The sequence below is a fragment of the Paramormyrops kingsleyae genome, chromosome 24, assembly GCF_048594095.1.
Source record: "Paramormyrops kingsleyae isolate MSU_618 chromosome 24, PKINGS_0.4, whole genome shotgun sequence".
Lineage (NCBI taxonomy): Eukaryota > Metazoa > Chordata > Actinopteri > Osteoglossiformes > Mormyridae > Paramormyrops > Paramormyrops kingsleyae.
This window is the reverse complement of record NC_132820.1, coordinates 2,676,539-2,695,246: the sequence shown is the minus strand read 5'-3', so window position 1 is coordinate 2,695,246 and position 18,708 is coordinate 2,676,539. Positions and strand designations below refer to the sequence as shown.

At 46.4% G+C, this 18,708-nt stretch overlaps 1 protein-coding gene across 2 annotated transcripts; it reads right to left on the bottom strand.

The window, feature by feature from the left end:
* Positions 1-6,087: 6,087 nt before the first annotated feature.
* LOC111836741 (ubiquitin-conjugating enzyme E2 D2) lies at positions 6,088-15,237 on the bottom strand. 2 transcript variants are annotated; one of them, XM_023798275.2, is made up of 8 exons: positions 15,082-15,237; positions 14,858-14,969; positions 8,959-9,022; positions 8,306-8,337; positions 8,142-8,219; positions 7,604-7,709; positions 6,785-6,878; positions 6,088-6,472 (listed from the first exon to the last, which is right to left on the bottom strand). In XM_023798275.2, exons 2-8 carry the CDS (start codon positions 14,879-14,881, stop codon positions 6,427-6,429), a joined length of 444 nt encoding a protein of 147 aa, XP_023654043.1. In that variant the 5' UTR covers positions 14,882-14,969; positions 15,082-15,237; the 3' UTR covers positions 6,088-6,426. The 2 variants fall into 2 exon arrangements, with proteins under 2 accessions (XP_023654043.1, XP_023654042.1); XM_023798274.2 differs by having other exon boundaries at positions 14,858-15,186.
* Positions 15,238-18,708: the final 3,471 nt, after the last annotated feature.

Here is an 18,708-nt window from a genome sequence, read left to right as displayed (position 1 = left end):
TTGATAATATAGGAAAGGTGACGAAAGCTGCCGCCTTCCTCCGGCTCCTTTTAAGACCGTGATGTTTTGCGTCGTTGGGAAATAACGGGGACAAGTTCTGTCAACTAGATATATCCGCACGACGGTCCCTGTAGTGCTCAACGCGTCGGCGTGAATAAATTGGATCCGCATTTCTCCGTAATCCCTCGGAAGGAAGCCCGTTTAGTTCGGACCGCTTTAGCAGCCCGATTTTTCGGCGTCTGTCATGCGACACACACCCCAATTGGCCTCGCCTCCGTTTTTCACTTTTGGAAATGATTGCCATATAGTGGTTCACCACTTTTTTATGGTCAGCTCTTGCCAACTCCAGATTTTTATCAGCAAGCAGAGGGGAAAGCAGCACCGGCCTGGGGGTCCGTCCACACTGACCACATTCTCTATCTGCGTCCGCCTTGCCAGCATTCCCTTCTTTTCAAACCCCCAGTAACATCTCACTGTCATGGAAAAAAAAAAACCAGAACTGTAAACAGAAAAAAATACATTTAGACGTTAGTCAGTAACGGAGGCACTCTATCAGGATAAAATCTGACGGTTAGTGTAGGAATATAGCCTACGGACTAATGTGCGTGTGAATTAACTCACACGTGTGTGTGAGATGACTGATTAACCCAGTGAGTTAAGGAATTTGATAACAAAAAATCCATTGACTATCATTACTTTATACCAGACCCGTTTATTACGCTTGGGGGAAGCTGTGCTGATTCCAAAATCGTAGCCGATGGTAAACCTATAAGATTATTACAAAAAAAAGCTGGAATTAGGGTCAGCGGACGTGACGCGCCTCTATCTGAGCGGGTTGTCAAAGGGGTAACGTGACACTCGACCTTTATCGTGCAGGAAGAAAGTCAATATCTTGTAAAACAATTGTCTATAATTGCTTGTCTGTGACCCTCTCCTCGTTTACAATAACACAAGTCTGTACATTTATATATAAAAACGAAACCTGGCTACACAGTGAAAGTACAGCATACATTCTTGAATAAGCAGACTAGAGACCACGGTATTTGAGTACAAGGACCACCTCTTACTTCTATTTCTGCTGATTCATCTCACCTGGGACACGTGTCTTCCTATTTACATTCTCCCTCACCCCCTCCCCCACATAAAGTCTATTTCAGTTTTCATGTATTTTTTTAATATCCTGTTTTCTCATTTACTGACAGGTTTTACTTTGGGAGAACATAGTTTTAAACATTTTTTTAAAATACATTTTATTTGCTTATTGTTTAATAACGTCTCATGTTTCTATATAAAGACATCTAATCCAATACATTATCCTATGTCTTCAGTAATATCTTCCTGTTGTAAAAATCTCCCATCTCTACGATATTTGCACTACTTATTATATTGGCGCTTGCGGTTTTATTTATCTTTATATATATGGTGTGTATTTGTAAAAGGCAGCAGCTGACGGCTGATCGCACAGCTGGTCTTGGTGCGTAGGTTCAGATAGCAGAGCCAGATGTGCGTAGGTAGGAAAGCGCTGAGAGACGCGAGGCCGGACGCCATAGCGCGGCTGCTGTGCAGCCCCTGGCCTCAGCCACCCTCCTTCCTTTGTTGTGTTCTCTCTGTAAGGCACGGCGGCCACTGAGCCCTTCCCTGAGATGGGGGCGGGTGGGGGGGGGGGATTAGTGTCACATGGCCTCCTCCAGCTAGACACATGACCAGCACCACAGGAGTGCCCAAGGCCAACTTAAAAAAAAGCGTAGCGAGAAAGAACAAACGTCCGGTTTCTCAGACGCTGAGGAATGTTGTCAGCTAGGCCTCCAAACAAACAGTTCCCGCCAGTCCCCGTGAGGCCTGCTCACCTCCTTCGGCTCCCTCTATCTCATCTCATCCTCGCCCTCCTCACTACTCCCACTCCTCAACCCCCCAATCTTTTTTATCCCCCTTCTTTTTCTTTATTTCCTTTTTTTTTTTTTAAGTATTCCTTCCTCTGCCAGTTGTTGGTCTGGTGTTCGTTACACTTCTGGAAAGTTAAACAGCCCAATTTGCACTTTCGCTATAATTTTAACGAACCGCTTTTTTTTTTGGTTAAGCCTACACGCATTCCTCAAACAGGAGCGCGCGATGTCATGTAAGTCAATTGGTATACATTTTCTTTTTTTGTCAATACATGTGTCGAAGTTCAAAGGTCTGCAGAAATAAGTGTAGCTGTCATCAGTGCTGGATCATTGTGGAATCTGGTTTCTCAAGAACCTGAACACAACACAGTACGGCTTGTGGTCCGATATGAGCCAATCACACCATTAAAAAGCATGAAGATATCCTCTTGACTTTAAGGCACACACGGACGGTAAATCCTGTATCACAGTGCCATCTTCAGGCAGAAGATGATAAAAGGCAAAAGCGCCTTGTTAGGCTTTTTCTGGTTGAACGGAACCTCATAGAACAACAAGAGTCGACTCCCCCTAGTGGTAAGAAGTAGGAACTGCGGTTTATCTGCCACAGATCAAAGGTCTGAGTAAAAATGTGGGAAAATTATATGAATACTTATAAAATATAAAACAGATTACAGACATGCTCGAAACTCAGCAGCCCGGCCGTGGAATTTCTTACTGCCATATACAAATACTACGAAGTTGTACTACAAATAAGCCTACTACAATGCCAAGCTTCCTTAATATTCAGTCATCCCTCGGTTTTCGCGGATAATTGCTTCCAATACCCCCCGCAGATTCCAAAATCCGCGGATGCTCACGTCCCGTATATAAAACGGCGTAGCACGTTGCTTATAACCTGCCCACATCCTCCGTACACTTTAAACCATTTTTAGATTACTTTTCATACCTAATATAATGCAAATGCTATGTAAATAGTTGTCATACTGTACTGTTTAGAGAACCACGGACAAGAAAAAAAAGATTTCCTGGAATTTTTCTTCCTGAATATTTCCTATTCCCAGTTTCTACGACTTTATCAGAATTCACTTTACGTACTGAAGATTTGTTTCTGCAGTATTGGTGCTTACATTCACAGATAACATAGAACATAAATTAAGTAGAAACAGTAGAATAAAATACTTCTAGGCTGTACAATATACTACCAATAAATATAGACTTTATAATCAAATGAACCAATTTACTCAGTTAGCGTGCAAGGCTATTCACTCTCAGCTAGTTCCACGTTAAGGGTGCATTCAACGCCCGTCCAGTGCGTGTCTGCAGTACAGGTACGGAAGGAGGCCTACCTTACGCGTGCACTGGAGTTTGCGTATTCTCCCAGTGTTGCCATGGTTTCCTGGGTGTACTCCAGTTTCCTCCCACAGTCCAAAGACATGCGGTCAGGCTAACTGGCTTCTCTACCCTACGCATAGTGTGTGACTGTGTGTATGCGTATGGGTCCTGTGATGCACGCTGCTTCCCTGTGACGACCCCCCCCCCCCCCCGTGAACCTGACCAGGATAAGCAGTTAGACAGTGGATGAATTTTTTAAATTCCCTTCACGGGGGTGTAGTGGGGGTATGGTTATGGCGCCGGTGTGTGGCTATCGTTGCGACTGGCGTTTCAGATTCAGCCCTGAATTCCCAGAGCGCTGTTCCGTGAGTTTCTCTGCACAGCGGGGAGAAGCACTTGTTTAGGTGTCAGACCGCTTGCTAGGTCTTTTCTCTCTTTCCTCTTTGTTTATAGGGCGGCTCCACGTAACGCCGCTGCCAACTGATGAGTGAGCCCCAGGCGAGCTCCTGATGAGGAAGCGCTCTACGGGCCCCCGCCCGGGGGACGGGAACCTCAGGAGCCCCACACCCTAATCAGCATTCCGTTCGGTTCCTGTACCGACGCCGTTCGGGTCCGCTTTTTCCGGAGGAGAAATCAGGCAATAGCAGAGCAATCATCCGCACAAGGGGAAGCTCTCCTTCCTGCAGGGATAGGGCAGGAAGGCGTCTTCCTCTCCTTCTTACATTCAAGCCAAATCACCTATAAAAATATCTTGAGGACGAGCCAATGTAAAGCTACAGGTGACATTTTACGTCCAGAGGTTTACTTTTCACGTGCAGAGCAAGACAAACTCTGTGTATATAAACTGCGGTCAAATTGCTCATGAGGGAGAGTCTCTCAGGTCCTGCAGGAACGGCGGCGAAGCGGACAGAGACGCCCTACTCCGCATCCTGCAGGAACGGCGGCGAAGCGGACAATAAGGCCCTACTCCGCATCCTGTGAACTTCCACGTTCCTCAGAGGAGCTTTGCAGGAACAGGACGTTCCTAAACAAAGACCTTGCTGCCCCCAGAACCTAAGACCCCCGTTGACTGCATGCCACATCATCCAGGTACCATCCAAGGGGACCTCTCTTTTTTTTGCCTGCAACTTTTCTGTGGACCAGCTTAGTGTACACAGACACCGTGTGAGCTAGCACTATTCTGGGCACTGGGATTTAAATGCACTCCACTGATAAGTACAGTTTATTGGCTGGGATGCAAGATTAGCTAATGGGTACAACCACTCAGGGGTCAAGCTATTCATTCTAGGAAAGGAATTTCAAACATACACAATTAGCAACTATAATTGCGACAATTATGAATGAGCATTACAGACGAATCTAATCGGTATATCCTTTATTAACAGCCTGAAAGTTCATACTAGATAACACTCTTGCTCTTACCCTTGAAGGATCACATTATTATTCGGCGTAATTACGCATGTCACTTTTTATTTTTATTTTTTTACTTCAGATGTTGCTGTGCAAATTGTAATGCACAGATTTAAGGAGAAAGCAGTCTAACAGAGACCTTGCAACACGGTCAATGTCCCTGGCTGGGAACAATGACTAAGCTACCTCACAGACACATAAATGGAAAGCATTAAGATATAAAAATACTTGGATACAACTAACACCCTAAATCCACCCCCCCCTTCCTCCATGTATTGTCAATCACCTATGTAAAAACCCAATTTATCCAGCATAAGAGCTATTCTCAAGCTGCCAGACGACCAAGACACGCCATGAACCCACCCCAGAATTTCCTTAGTTGGTAATATGATTAAATCTGATCACATTGCAACTAAACAGCATTGTGGCTTACACAGCAGCCTAGAGCCGCCCCCCCACAATAAAAGGCAGATATCGCAGTACCTAAAGGGGTGGCATGGGGGGGGGACACAAACCCACCCTTAAGCTGGGATACCAATGGGACTGTAAGGCAGGACGCAGGCAGCAGAATCTGGTCTCGTCAATAGATTGCATCCTTATCCACATGCGCAGGGCTCAGGACCACAATACAAAGTGTTACCGGGCGCTGCAATGACACTGTATTTAGAAATTAAAGAAAAAAAAAATAAAAAATGGATAATGGGTTCTAGAACAGAGTTCTACAGAGATGTGGTTGCATTTCCTGCTGGAGACCAGTCCAGGTCACCGACCGACACTCAGAGCACACCGATTCGGGTTCCATCTAGTGCAGGAACACGGTACTGCGCTCAGCATCAGGGTACTGAACACATCCACTCCCACCCCAAGCCTCTGCCCACAAACAGCAGCTTCAGCGGCGCTAAAACGCAAAACCACAAAGTTTAGTAATAATTTTTATTACACAGTTTAATCAACACAGACGCTCCATGAGCCTTAATTAAATATACAGATGTTTGTCTGTCAGTAACACATAATCTTGCACCCGGAACCTGAGAGAGCACAAGTCATCAAATTTCCAATTCAACAATATCCAAAATGCAACCTTATTTATACGGGAGAGGACTTGTTCAACTAATAACTCCTTCAAATAACTGGTCCATAAACTGCAAACAGTAATCAGCAGTGTATGTGTGTGTGTGTGTGTGTATGCATGTGGGTACAGGTGTGTGGTTTGTGTGTGTGTGTGTGTGTGTTTTTCAGGGGGTGCGGAGACTTGGTCACAAGTCAAGTGAGGACAGAAATCCTCCTGAATTCATCAGCAAAATAATGATCGAAGGCTTTTTGTCTCAGAGCTTAACGAGTTATGGATTTAAAAAGAATTCGTTAAGGGTTTATGGGACCAAAACCCCTTCACGTCCAACGCACACACCGGTTGGAAGCACAGGGGAGAACAGGAGTTGTGGGGGGGGCGGGGGGGGGGGGGGGGGGGTGTCGGCGGGGGTCAGTCCTATGAGGACAGCCTTGGTCTTTAAAAATACCAAGCAATGCTTTCCGAATCGTAATTATGATGGTGGACAGGCCATACACAGGCAGACCCTGTTAAAGACAGGAAGCGGCGGGGGGGGGGGGGGCGGTGGGGGTCAAAGGTCAACATTTGCAGGTCAAAATATGTACAACATGGCAGACGGGCAGCGCCACGAACTGGCGTGGCGAGAAGTCACGGCTCACGGGAGGTTCTCCGAGGGCTATCAAACAGGATGTTCTCACTCTTCGTCCAAAGCTCCGCTAGTCTTAGCTGGCGAGGAGTCTCTCACTCCCAGAACTACATCGCATACTTTTGTGTCCATTCTCGAGCTATTCTGTTGTACCTGAAAGCAGAAGAGGCAGGGTAAGCACTTGGGTTCATTACAGGATACCAGCAACTATACAGCCGTACACATGCAATTTTCGTCTCAGATATTCCATAGAGGGGTCAGTATGAAGTAATGTCACCTAGCTGTGTACAAGAAGAAACATTGATTTTTAACTGAAGTGTGGAGTTCAGTTCAAAATAGGCAAAATTAATAGGTATTCGATACAATGTTACTGATCTGAAATGCGCACTGTGTAGAACGATGGCCGATGAATCTGCATGACGCAAGCCCCACCCCCGCAGGGGGACAGACCCCCCTCTCACTCACTTTTCCCTGTCTGTCTTGTAGATGCGGGCTATCTCGGGGACTAGCGGGTCGTCCGGATTTGGGTCACATAGCAGTGAGCAGATGGAGAGGAGAACTGGGGAGGAACCGCGAGATGGTTGGTCAGCCGGAAACAGCAGGCAGCAGAAGCAAAGGACGGCAGGCGCTGGCGTGAGTCAGGGACACGGGCAGAGCCAAGACCCAACGGGGCAAACGCTACACTGACAGCGATGAAGACCTCACAGGCTAAATCTAGTGTAGGGATAAAACATTTTGTTGCACCAAGACCACTTCATCAAAAATATTTCGCCCATTTGAGCATCGTATACAGCCATACGACTGAAAACAATGATGCAACAATCTTCAGTCAGTCCATGGTTTGCTACGCCTTATCTACTCATTTCCTCGTGAAAAATCTAACAGCAATTTAAAACAAAAACAAGGACAGGGCGGTAGGCCCACGGCTCCCGCGGCCATCTTGGCGCACACGTCGCCGTTCCGCCTTCCAAATATCACGCACGCAGAGAAGCGATCGAACTTCGTCCTCTCTTGATGGTATGACCTTTTCTTGACCGCTTGTGAAGCTTACGGCCCAGACATCAGAGGACATTCTGCTTTGGCCAGTCCGCAAAGAGCACTGGAAGGAACCCTAACATTTCACAAGGCTTGCAGTTTGCTACAGTAACGCATGCCTCTGACTCGTAACATAACAGACGTACATGGACATGTGCACAGCACCGGAGAGCAGCCAGACAGATCTGAGCGACTCCACATGAGGCCGGAGGAACATCGCGGGGACCAGCACCTGAATGTCCTACATACCTTTGGAGATGGTTAACGCTGGAGACCACTGCGATCTTAGAATGTCGAGGCAGATGCTCCCGTTGCTGTTGATGTTTGGGTGGTAGATTCTTGTGGTAAAAGCCACCTGGAAGCAGAGTGCAAGACATGGGAGGGGGTTGGGGGGGGGGGCAAAGACAGATTACAAACGGCAGCAGCCGTCACGGGGGAAAGAGAAAACGCAGTCGTGAAAAAGCCACAAATCACAAGTGCAATGAAAGACCGTACAGCCGCGGTCAAAGGGACTCTGAGCAAGTCAACCACTTTCAGTTTTCAGTAATTAAGGTTCAAGATTCAAGATCTTTATGTCACATGCGTAGTCATACAAGTACAACACACAGTGAAATGTACCCTGAGCCGCTCCTTGACTGTGCAAACATTAACAAAAGTAAAAAAAAAATAAGTAAAGAAATGAGTGCAATTAAATAAGTATAAATGTATAAACTAATGAAAAGAAACACGATTATTTTTGGCTAAGCTGTACCAGTATAAGGTAGCCCTGCCTCACCAGCGAGCTCACCTTGGGGGGTTTGAAGGGGTAGTCTGTGGGGAAGTGAATAGTCAGGAAGAAGACCCCTCCCTGATAAGGACTGTCGTTCTGCGGAAACACCACAATCATGTCGACATCCACACGGCCGCAAGGCGCGAGCGCCGGAAGCTTCCGTTAGAAATGGACATACTTACAGGTCCCATTATTGTAGCTTGCCAGTGAAACACTAAAAAGAGAGAGAGGGAGGCAGGATTAGCGTGTGAGAGAGTTGCACTGAAGGCTTAGCCCAATATCAAAGGAAAAGAAAAAGATTCACGTCGTCAGTTGCATTACTAATCAAAATCCCAAACAATATCTGGCAGAGTTGTGGTCACCTACATAAGGTCCAGAACAGGGGTGTCCGGTCTTATCCAGAAATGGCCGGTGTGAACGCAGGTTTTTGGGGTAACCTTTAGGTCTGCCGTTCAAACCCAGGTGTGAGGACCCTTCAGCCAATCAGTCCATTAATCAGTAATCTAATTAGGGAGTTGCAGCGAAAACCCGCACACACAGCGGTCCTAGATAAGATTTCTAGACAAAAAAAGTTTCCAATTCAGCATTTCCCAATATGGTCATCGTGGAACCACTCTAGGTCCACATTTTTGCTCCCTCCCAGCTCCTGGTGCAAAAATGTGGACTGTGTGGGTACCAGAGGACCGGATTGGGAAACACCGTTCTAAAGTCTAAAGAAAAGTTACAAATAGCTTTTTATTTAAAGATTACCACACGTATGTGTCTGGCAAACGAAATAGGCATACACGGTCAATTTAAACACTACAGCAAAGTGTTTGAGAAAGCAGGTACTTACTGTCATCCCCAACAGGGCCTGCCGAGCACTGGGCCGGTGGGTCACGTGCCAAGTCATTCAGCTCCTGAACATCAAAGAACGCTCGTGAGCAAATCAACCCTCGGAGAAACTCGAATGGAAACAGACCATCTCCAAAACGCCACAACCCCACACACACACACACACACACACACACACACACACACACACACACACACACACACACACACACACACACACACACACACACACACACACACACACACACACACACACACACACACACACACACACACACACACACACACACACTGGATCATTCATTCCTGTGGCATCCTGAAAGCCAGCAGGACTGCTCTGCGCCATAGCAGTGAGTTAAGTGACAGTGTGACAGTCCTCTAACACTGAAGACTGAGGTAAGCGCACAGCGTCCCTCTCATCCTTCCAAATCCTCCTTGATGCTCAGCGCGGGATTTTGGCGAATGCCACACCCGGAAAGAGGCATCCCATCAAACGCTAGTGGATTTAATGACAAATGCGGAACACTGCCAGTGAAGGGGAGTACAACATAATATACAAGTCATAGAATATAAAAATCTGGTGTAAATCTTTGAGAGCCAAACACTTTTAGACCATCAGAAGGTACCGGATCCCATCACCGTCGCCACGGGAGGGCAGACAGGTAAGTCCTTCACAATTCAGTGAAGCAGTGATGAAGATGACAGATTTGGCCGATTTCCTACTTGCACAGTAAGATGCTGAATACAATATATCGATTCCCAGCGCCATGCTGCGGAATGTCCTCCCCACCCAAGCCCTGTCCTTGGATTTCACTGCTGCATCAAAGTTCCAAGTTGACAAAGGGAAGCAATCCATAGTGGGGGGGGGGGGGCAAACCTGTTGGCCAGTGCTGCTAAACCCCTCCCCCCAACACAGACTCGTGTATGCAGTGCGCAGTTCTCATTCCACCACATTTCCATTATCCACGCAGCCAATCACGCAGGTGCCGTTACAGATGGAAGCTGTCAACATCGCATCCCGTCCGCTCGCCGGTTCCCCAAAACGTGCACAAACTGGTCCACGTTATGGCAGCTTTCATCTGATCATCAGCCACATGCCGATCTTTATCAAACACCCCTTTGAAACTTCACGCGACTATACAACTGACCACTGCGCCACGCAGATATAGATCCTGGCTTGCATCAGCGGCTGTTTATGAATTCTCAGGGCTACGGGGAAACAAACAGGCCCATCTGTCACTGAATTACATGAATAAAAAAAAAAAAAAAAAAAAAAAAAAAAAAAAAAACACTAGAGCCCCATTCTGTGGGTTTACAGCGCTAGTACACCATGTATTGGACAGTCAGTAGGTAATGCATCTGTAAATCACTTCCAACACGCAAAAGGAATAGATACCAAAGATCGTCTCAGCCAATCCTACGCTACACCGACACCCTCAGTATCTCTATGCCTCCTGACCATCAGTAATAACTTGACAGAACTTGTGTTGGACCGGATAAATCCTTTTAAAGCACACGGAGAGGAACCTGCACATCACCTCAGCTGGCAGGTACGAGGGGGGGGGGTTACAGACTGACGGGATTCCCCCAAAAGCTGATTCTAACAGATCTCAGCTTCATGAGTGTCAAACTGCTTAGAGCGCATTACGGACAGTTTTAAATATAAATTAGCCACTAGATGGCAGTATTTATTCTACCGCTTAAAGTTATGTTGCATAATCCTATTCAACCACCCATTCACACTCCTAACAGATGGATCTATGAGTGACGTGAAAATGTTCAAGAATTAGAACAATTTTGTAAAAATTCATAAAAGCTGAAATCACAAGACAGACAAAGCCTTTTTAAAAATCACAGAACATGCCTTATTACACCAAGTATATTGACCAATTTAAGAACATGAGTAATTAAACACTCTGCAGCCACGCAGTATCACTATTTTTATGGTCTGGATACATTTCTTAATCTGAAGGAACAAACTTTGTCCTGGACAGTCAAGACGAAACTTATTTTTGAAGTTGACTATTAGTGTGTTAATGAATTTCAGCAGTAAACTCAGCCAACCTTCCTGGACTCTCCCAAGGATTCCTAAAAGCATGCCCCCCCCCCCCCCCCCGAAGATACCCACCACAGCTAGCTAGCTGCTTCTGCTCATGATGCCATAAACCAGGGCAGGCAGGTGGGATTTTCAGCAGGGGAGTCAGCGACACAAAGAGGTTACATTTGCTAACGGGTCGAGCAGAGCTTCCTCTTGCCACGATCAGCGGCCTCTCATGACCTCGACACCGTTTCCACACAGTCCTCAGGATCTCACACACACACACACACACACACACACACACACACACACCAAGCGGCGCCACTGCGGCAGGCTGGGCCACTGTTACAAACGCGGCATGACTATAATACAATATACATTAATATTCTTATATAGCGCCTTTCACAACCGAGTTGTCCCAAAGCGCTTTACAGGGTCGTGTTGTGATACATAAAACATAATAATAGAGAGATACAGAATGGGGGGAAAAGGAAGGAAAGAAATTGAATAAAGAAAAGCCAGAAGACAACGAAGGAGAGGAACCAAAGACTCCCAAGTAGGGAGAAAAAAAACCTCTGGGGTCCAAAGTCAACTGGCTGCCCCCCGGGGCAGACTAACATCACCGAAAACAGAAAAGAGTGGACATACTTGCTGAAAGGTAGGTATGACTAGATACTGAAGGAAGTGTTTGACTTCTTTGCCTTGTAGAAACAAACAGTTCCCTTAAACCGCAGGGCATCAAAAAAATAAATAAATTCACTTCAAACTATGTGTATACATTTTCCACATACTGGAGCTGGTATGCGTTCCATAAGACACTGCTAGTTACGCCCAGGGAAACACCTGTGTCCAGTACCGCCTTAAAACATCCATATCATGCCAGATATCTGCACGGGCAGCAATCACTGGTATGTCTGAAATGAACTGGAAGGTATTGGGAGCTCAAAGACCAGAGAATCTGAGCTTCCTGGTTAAGGTACATTTCTCATTAAAAACATGGTTGTATAGCACGCTGGTCCATTATGTATACAAGCAGCGGAAGAGAAAGAGCCATTTAAATGTAGACTACTAGGCATAACACTTCCCAAAGCAAGTATTCTCAACTCAGAGCCCACAAACGACCAGCCAGTAAGGACACAAGGCAAACGAGTCTCAGGCTCCAGAAAGTTTTCAAACAAGGAAAAAAAGCTGGTTTTAAAATTTGTCAAAAAAAAAAAAAAAAGCTGTAAGAGACACCTGAATATGCAGCTTGTGATTTTAATCACTCAATGGCAGCACGTCAATGTAACCAAAACCTCCGAGCACAACCAGGGGTACACAAAGATTTTAAAAAAATTACTAACTAGGGCAATTACTACACTATAAATCCATCGTGACACCAATTAATCACTTACACAATCATAGCAGTGAATTATAGCAAGTAAAGGAAAGCGAGGTAAACTGCGATACTGGGCTTCCAAGAAATCAACTGTTCCAAATAATACAACAAAAACCATGATCACTGCAGCCAGAACGCTACTGAACAAACGGTGAGAGCGCCCCGAGACTTTCATTAGAACCAAGACTACTGATCAAACTCAAATAATAGGTCTGATTTAATGCTCATGCATAGCTGTGCCTCACTAGTCAAGTGGGGGGGGGGGGGACACACACACCTTGGGGTGCCCAAATCACTCCCATCACATAACGTTAGCAAAGAACATAAAGCTGTCTTCACCATTTTACCATTCAGTTTTAATATTTAACCACCTGGCTCGATATCTAAGAACTACAGTGACAGATTACAGATTGCTCTCATTTTATGGGATTACAAATCCCAAGGCATCAGGCTCCAACTGGGCAAGAGCGACAACCTTGCAGCCATGACCAAACTACAGGAAAGACACGCCACCACAGAACCGGTCTGCATGCAGGGGACAAACCCTGTACAATCACAAGCGGGCAAGATAAAAATGTACTGGCTTTATTCTGAAGAGCTCAATAGCGGCTTCTCAGCAAGCATCTATTTCAAAGGGCTGTAAAGGCGGATGATTTACATATGTAAAGGGACGGGTAAGCTAAACGCCATGGGACGGCCTCAAAGGCAACAGGAACTTGGACAAGCCTGGTGGAAGTTATACAGCACGAGCAAAATTACTGACCAAGAGTCGCCTTCGATTTATCCGTCTGAAAGCAGCTCCAAAAACAGCAGGTCAATGCATTTACAGCCGTCTAAGCCGCTTCAGAGTCATCTCAGGAATTCCTGCTCAATATAAGCCGAGCGTATTCATGTCTCACCAACGCTAACTCACACTTAAATGCTTTCTGTACACAATAGTGGGAGATGCTTAAAACCTGCACGTGAGCTCAACTTGAGCTAGGAGAAAGCCTGAAAAGTCTGCTACACCTGCAGAGTTCTTAAAAATCAGTGACGCTACCAAAGCCAGACACATCCTAAACACATTTATGAGCTAATCAGTTCCGAGATGCCTCTATTTACTGTTATAAAGACATTGCAGAATGAATCCCAGCTACTAAATAATTTCACCAAGTAAACATTTATGGCCGACCGCATGTTTAGAAAAAACGATACTCGAACTACAGTCTTAAACCATCTCAAGGGGCCGGCACTAGTTTATATATTAAATCTTTAGTTCATGGGTCAACGTGACCTAGTGATAAGCAGTACAAATGGGTGCACTTAGCTCATGTTCTGAACTTAATCAGTCCATCCTTAACATAGCACCTTCCTCACTCAGTGGGCTTAACTAGGATTTCCTGAAACTGCAATACCGGGACACGACACGCACGGTTGTGGGCCTTATTTACCTTGGCCTCCCTATTCCACCTGCAAAGCTTTAATCGTACCACATCCATGACCATCTGCAAGCACACATACTGGTGTTAACTAATGCATCACCCGAGATTGAGCAGTGTAGATCAATCTGTTAATCGAGGTAAGCAATCTCTCTGATCCCATACAAGCGCACAGAAAACGGGATACCAGCAATAACCAGTACAGATGAAAAAAGTGACAGATTATAGGAGTCAGTATAACTTCAGAGGAACCAAAAGCCACCATTAATATGACCCTCACCCTAATGAGGCTACCTGCCCCTCGCCCTGCTAACCACACACAATCCAGCGACACATTATTGATGATTTCAGGCCTTGGCTAAAGTTTTTAGCATTTTAAAAGCAGAACAGAAGCGGGCACCCCCGGCACATGCACATAACGCCGGGCCCGTGTGCGGGAGACTTGGCTGACCCCCACCTGGACGCCCCGAAGGCGCCCGTCACTCCGCAGTGCCGTGGGCCGCATTACGGTCCGCTCCGCGTCCGGAGGCCCGTGTAACCGCGTCAGCGCCGACACGAGCCGCACATCGCGGCAAAGGCGGCGGCGCGGCACAGTGCGGCGGGGGGGTCCATTTCGCGTTAAGGTGCGAAATTCATCCGTTTATCTATCCATCTATTGCACGGATGAAACTGCATATGTACCGCAAAGACAATGATGGGCTTTTTAAATATAAAGTAGCATTTGCGCGTATCGCGAGTACAACCCCACAATCAGTAGATGTGGACGGGGGTATGCAGCTGCGGAGGCGATTAATATGCGACGTGTAACAAGTAATGTAAGGAAAATGTAAGAGAGGGCCGCGGAGCGCCGCCTGAGCCGGGGCGCCGCGGAACGCAGCGAGCCGCCGCCTGCTGTCGGGGTCCGGGCGCCGTCGACGCGCCACACGGCTCTTTGTTATTAACATTTCGTCGACAAACTCGGCGTTATGTGTCGCGGTGGCGTGCGGTTTGCGAGCACCGGGTCCCCGGAAAGCGGCGCCGCTCGGCGGTGAAGCGGAGGCCCAGCGCCCGCCGCCTACTTCCTTACCTTATGGATTCTCTTCAGAGCCATTGTTGTGCTTTCGCCGCTGTCACCGCAACGTGTATTATTCTCGCAAAATGGCGTTCGCCTCTCTCTCCCCCTCTCGGCTGCCCACTCCCTAAACAGCGACAAAAGCAGAGAAATGTAACCCGGGACCGCTGTGTGGCTGCCGTACGCACTCGGTCGGCGATATAATTTGTAGGCGAAAGCGAAAGACACTAATGCGAAACCTGGGTCCTTCCTCCTGCGGCTGCAACTACCGCATCACTCATTCGACAGCCCTGCCTCTCGCAACCCTTCCGCCTACCAGGCTACTGGCCGGCGCTTTTCAATGCCAGGCTCCCCCTAGCCTCGACGTAGCGTTTAAATCCTAGTGGTTAGAGCTTTGCAGGTCAACGGACGCCATGTTGGCTCCGCAAGCGCGGGCGAAACCAATTGATTCGCATGCAAAGTTAGATCCAAAATGGCCGCGGCCGTGACGCGTTTTCATCGCACCTCACCCGCACGAGAAACGTCTTTCACCTTCTTTTTAGACGATTGGCACACGTTGTACATCATAAATGCGCAGATAAAATTCACTCTTAATGTTCTGGTTGAAAACTGTTTACATCCGACGTAGTATATTTGTCAGCTGAGATAAAATTATAAAGAAGAGTTGAACAGGAAAATATGCGGAGGGATACATTAAGAATTCTCGTTTCGACGCATATTATCGCGATATTTAACAATGATTGCAGATTTAGGAAGTGCCGCGAATGATGCCTAATTATACAAAGGCACAGCACGCTCTAACCAAGTTGTTTTGGTCAGCATATATTCATTACAGATGTAAGACTAAAACATGTTGTAAGTTTCTTAAGAAACCAGTACCAAACCAGTCGGTCAACATAATCAAAATATTTTACACGTGATTCCACTTTAAATTAAATTAAATCAAATTTAACATTACTTCTTTTAACACTTCTATCTAATCTTTACCTTTTATAGACTTACTGAATCCATAAGGGTACAAACATTATTCCTAATTGCACACTTAACTCAGGATTTCTTTTTTTTGTCCAAATGACTGGAAAATGGGACTTGCTGTTCATATCTGGAAAGGGAAGGGTGATCTCCTGGATTGCAGCAACTATAGGAAGATAACACTGCTCTCAGTGCCAGGTATGGTCTTTGTGAGGATCATCCTCAATAGGATCCGTGATCACTTGCTGGCTTACCAGCGACCGGAGCAATCTGCTTTTATCCCTAAGAAGTCTGCCATCGACCGCATCCTGTGTGTGAGGGTTCTCATCGAGCGCAAACGCAAACCTTGGCAGGGTTTCTTTGCAACCTTTGTCAACTTTCATAAAGCGCTTGACTCAGTTGACTGGGCTGCCTTGTGGGACATCCTGAGACTTCGTGGGAATCCCCTGAAGTTACTGGGCGTCATGGCCGGCCTGTACACTGGTACTGTGAGTGCTGTGCAGAGTGGAAGCAGAATCTCTGTGTTCTTCCCAGTGCATTCTAGGGTTTGTCAGGGATGTGTTCTCGCTCCTACTCTGTTCAGTGCTTGTATGGACTGGGTGTTGGGCAGGGTCGTGGGGTCCAGCGGCTGTGGGGCATCTGTTGGTGAAGAAAGATTTACTGATCTTCACTTTGCCGATGATGCTGTGATCTTAGCAAAGTCAATGGAGGCTGTGATCGAGGCTCTCGAGAGACTGAGTGAGGAGCCTGAATGTCTGGGCTTGCGAGTGTCCTGGATAAAAACCAAGATCCCGGCCTTTAATGATCTCTTGGGCACAGCCATCAGCAGTGTGTCTGTCGGAGGCGAGAATGTCGACCTCGCCGAGAGATTCACTTACCTTGGCAGCGACATTCGTGTCTCTGGTGACTCTTCCTGTGAAGTCAGCAGACGGATTGGGAGAGCATGGGGGGGGGGGGGGTCATGAGGTCGCTGGAAAGGGGTGTGTGGCTCCCGATATCTTTGTAAGAGGACGAAGGTCCAGGTCTTTAGAGTCCTGGTGCTCCCTGTCTTGCTGTGTCGCTGTGAGACATGGACTCCAGTGAGCTGAGACGAAGACTGGACTCCTTCGGTACTGTGTCTCTTTGGAGAATCCTTGGGTACCGCTGGCTTGGCTTTCTGTCGAACGAGCGGTCGCTCAGGGAGTCCCGAATGAGGCACATCACCTGCATTGTGAGGGAGCGTCAATTACGGCACTACGGCCATGTGGCGTGTTTCCCTGAGGGTGATCCGGCTCGCAGGATCCTCAGTGCTGGGGATCCAAGCGGCTGAAACAGGCCAAGGGGACGCCCACGTAACACCTGGCCATTTCCAGAGGGTGGGATTGGACCATATTTCAGCCCGGGGGGGGTCACTAACTGGGATCCCGTGGTGTTTCAATGTGTGGTGGCTGTGGCAACCTTCTCTCCAATCTGACCTGACCTTTCTTTATTGTATTTGAAATATCATTAGGTGTGTTTGTGTGTGTCAGAGATATTAGGATGTGAAAGCTGGACTTGCACTAAATAATATGCATGTCATTCAATGACTTGTTAAACTGCAGCGCTTTATTGTTCAGTTATGCAAGCCAGTGATGATGAAGGCCATTCCGGACATACTTGCTGCCCACACTTATCACAGCTATAACAAGAACACTGTTCCATATCTGCCATGTCTGTCTGTCAAAGGCACATTTCACACACAGGCTATAATATCTAATGCCAATCTTTGTAGTCTCACGGTTGAGTAAAAGTTATATCACAGAATAATGTCCCGGCAGGAACCCATCTGTTTTGCATGTTTAACGATCATCAACTGCTGAAGTCTTGAATGCATTTTTATCTTACAGTGAGCCTTAAATGGGAACATTCTGTCACGAAATTCAGCACAGTAATAAAAACCTTATCGTCTGCCTGATATGTAACAGCTGTCCCACTGCCTTCAATGATGAGTGTGAGTGGCCTGCCTTTGCTGACAATCTGTAGGCCTGATCACCTTCACAACACAATGTTGGCATGATACGGTGCAGTATCCATGCGTGCTTAATAAATATTAGCCACAGGTAAAAAGTAACAAGGTACAAAAAATTTGTTACTGTACTTCAGTAAGTTTTTTTTTTTGAGATTTGTACTTTACTGGAGTATTTCAAGTTATTGCAACTTTTACTTCACTACATTCCTGAGCCAAATAACGTTTTACTCTGATACATTCTGCATGACACCATTGTTACTTACACAATTTTAAAAATACTATTTGCTACAAGCATCCAGCGTGCCTCAGCGGAGTAGCAAATAGATGAAGTTAAGGTTTCCCTGGGTAAATTATACTCTAGTTTACTCTAAAGAGTGATGCACTAGACAGGAGGAGACACCTTTATGCTATGTCTGGTGCTGCTAGTGCAGACTGAGCATAATATGCGTTATTTTAATCTTAAAATATTGGGATAAATGATAATATTGGGTCGCCACACACACACACACACACACACACACACAAGTTGGTCTTCCTATCTAAATGGGGACCGCCATTCATTTCTATGGGAAAAACCCTAATCCCAATCATGACACCCTTAACCTCTACCCATCCCTAACCTTAACCATAAGTAACCAACCCAAATAAACAAACTTTTGGCATTTTTCCTTTTTTTGATTGCATGCACAGATTTTTATAAAACTGAGGTTATCCAAATGGAGACTTGAGTAGTATATTAATAATAATTAATACTTCATTGATCCCTGTGGGGAAATAGTTTTTATGCCTCCCTCAACTTGCTCTTTGAAGAGTAAGTTGTCTGTGAAGGGCAGCCAGCTGTTGGGGCACCCAGGGAGCTGGGGGTTAAGGGCCTTGCTCAAGGACCCACAGATGTGCTGAGGCTGGG

Excerpts from the sequence above, each read along its gene's own strand:
- LOC111836741 (XM_023798275.2), bottom strand. The coding sequence starts at position 14,881 with ATGGCTCTGAAGAGAATCCATAAG. Across the intron at positions 8,220-8,305 it reads AAGCTACAATAATGGGACCT|AACGACAGTCCTTATCAGGG; the intron begins GTAAGTATGTCC and ends GTGTTTCCGCAG. Across the intron at positions 7,710-8,141 it reads ACCCCTTCAAACCCCCCAAG|GTGGCTTTTACCACAAGAAT; the intron begins GTGAGCTCGCTG and ends CTCTGCTTCCAG.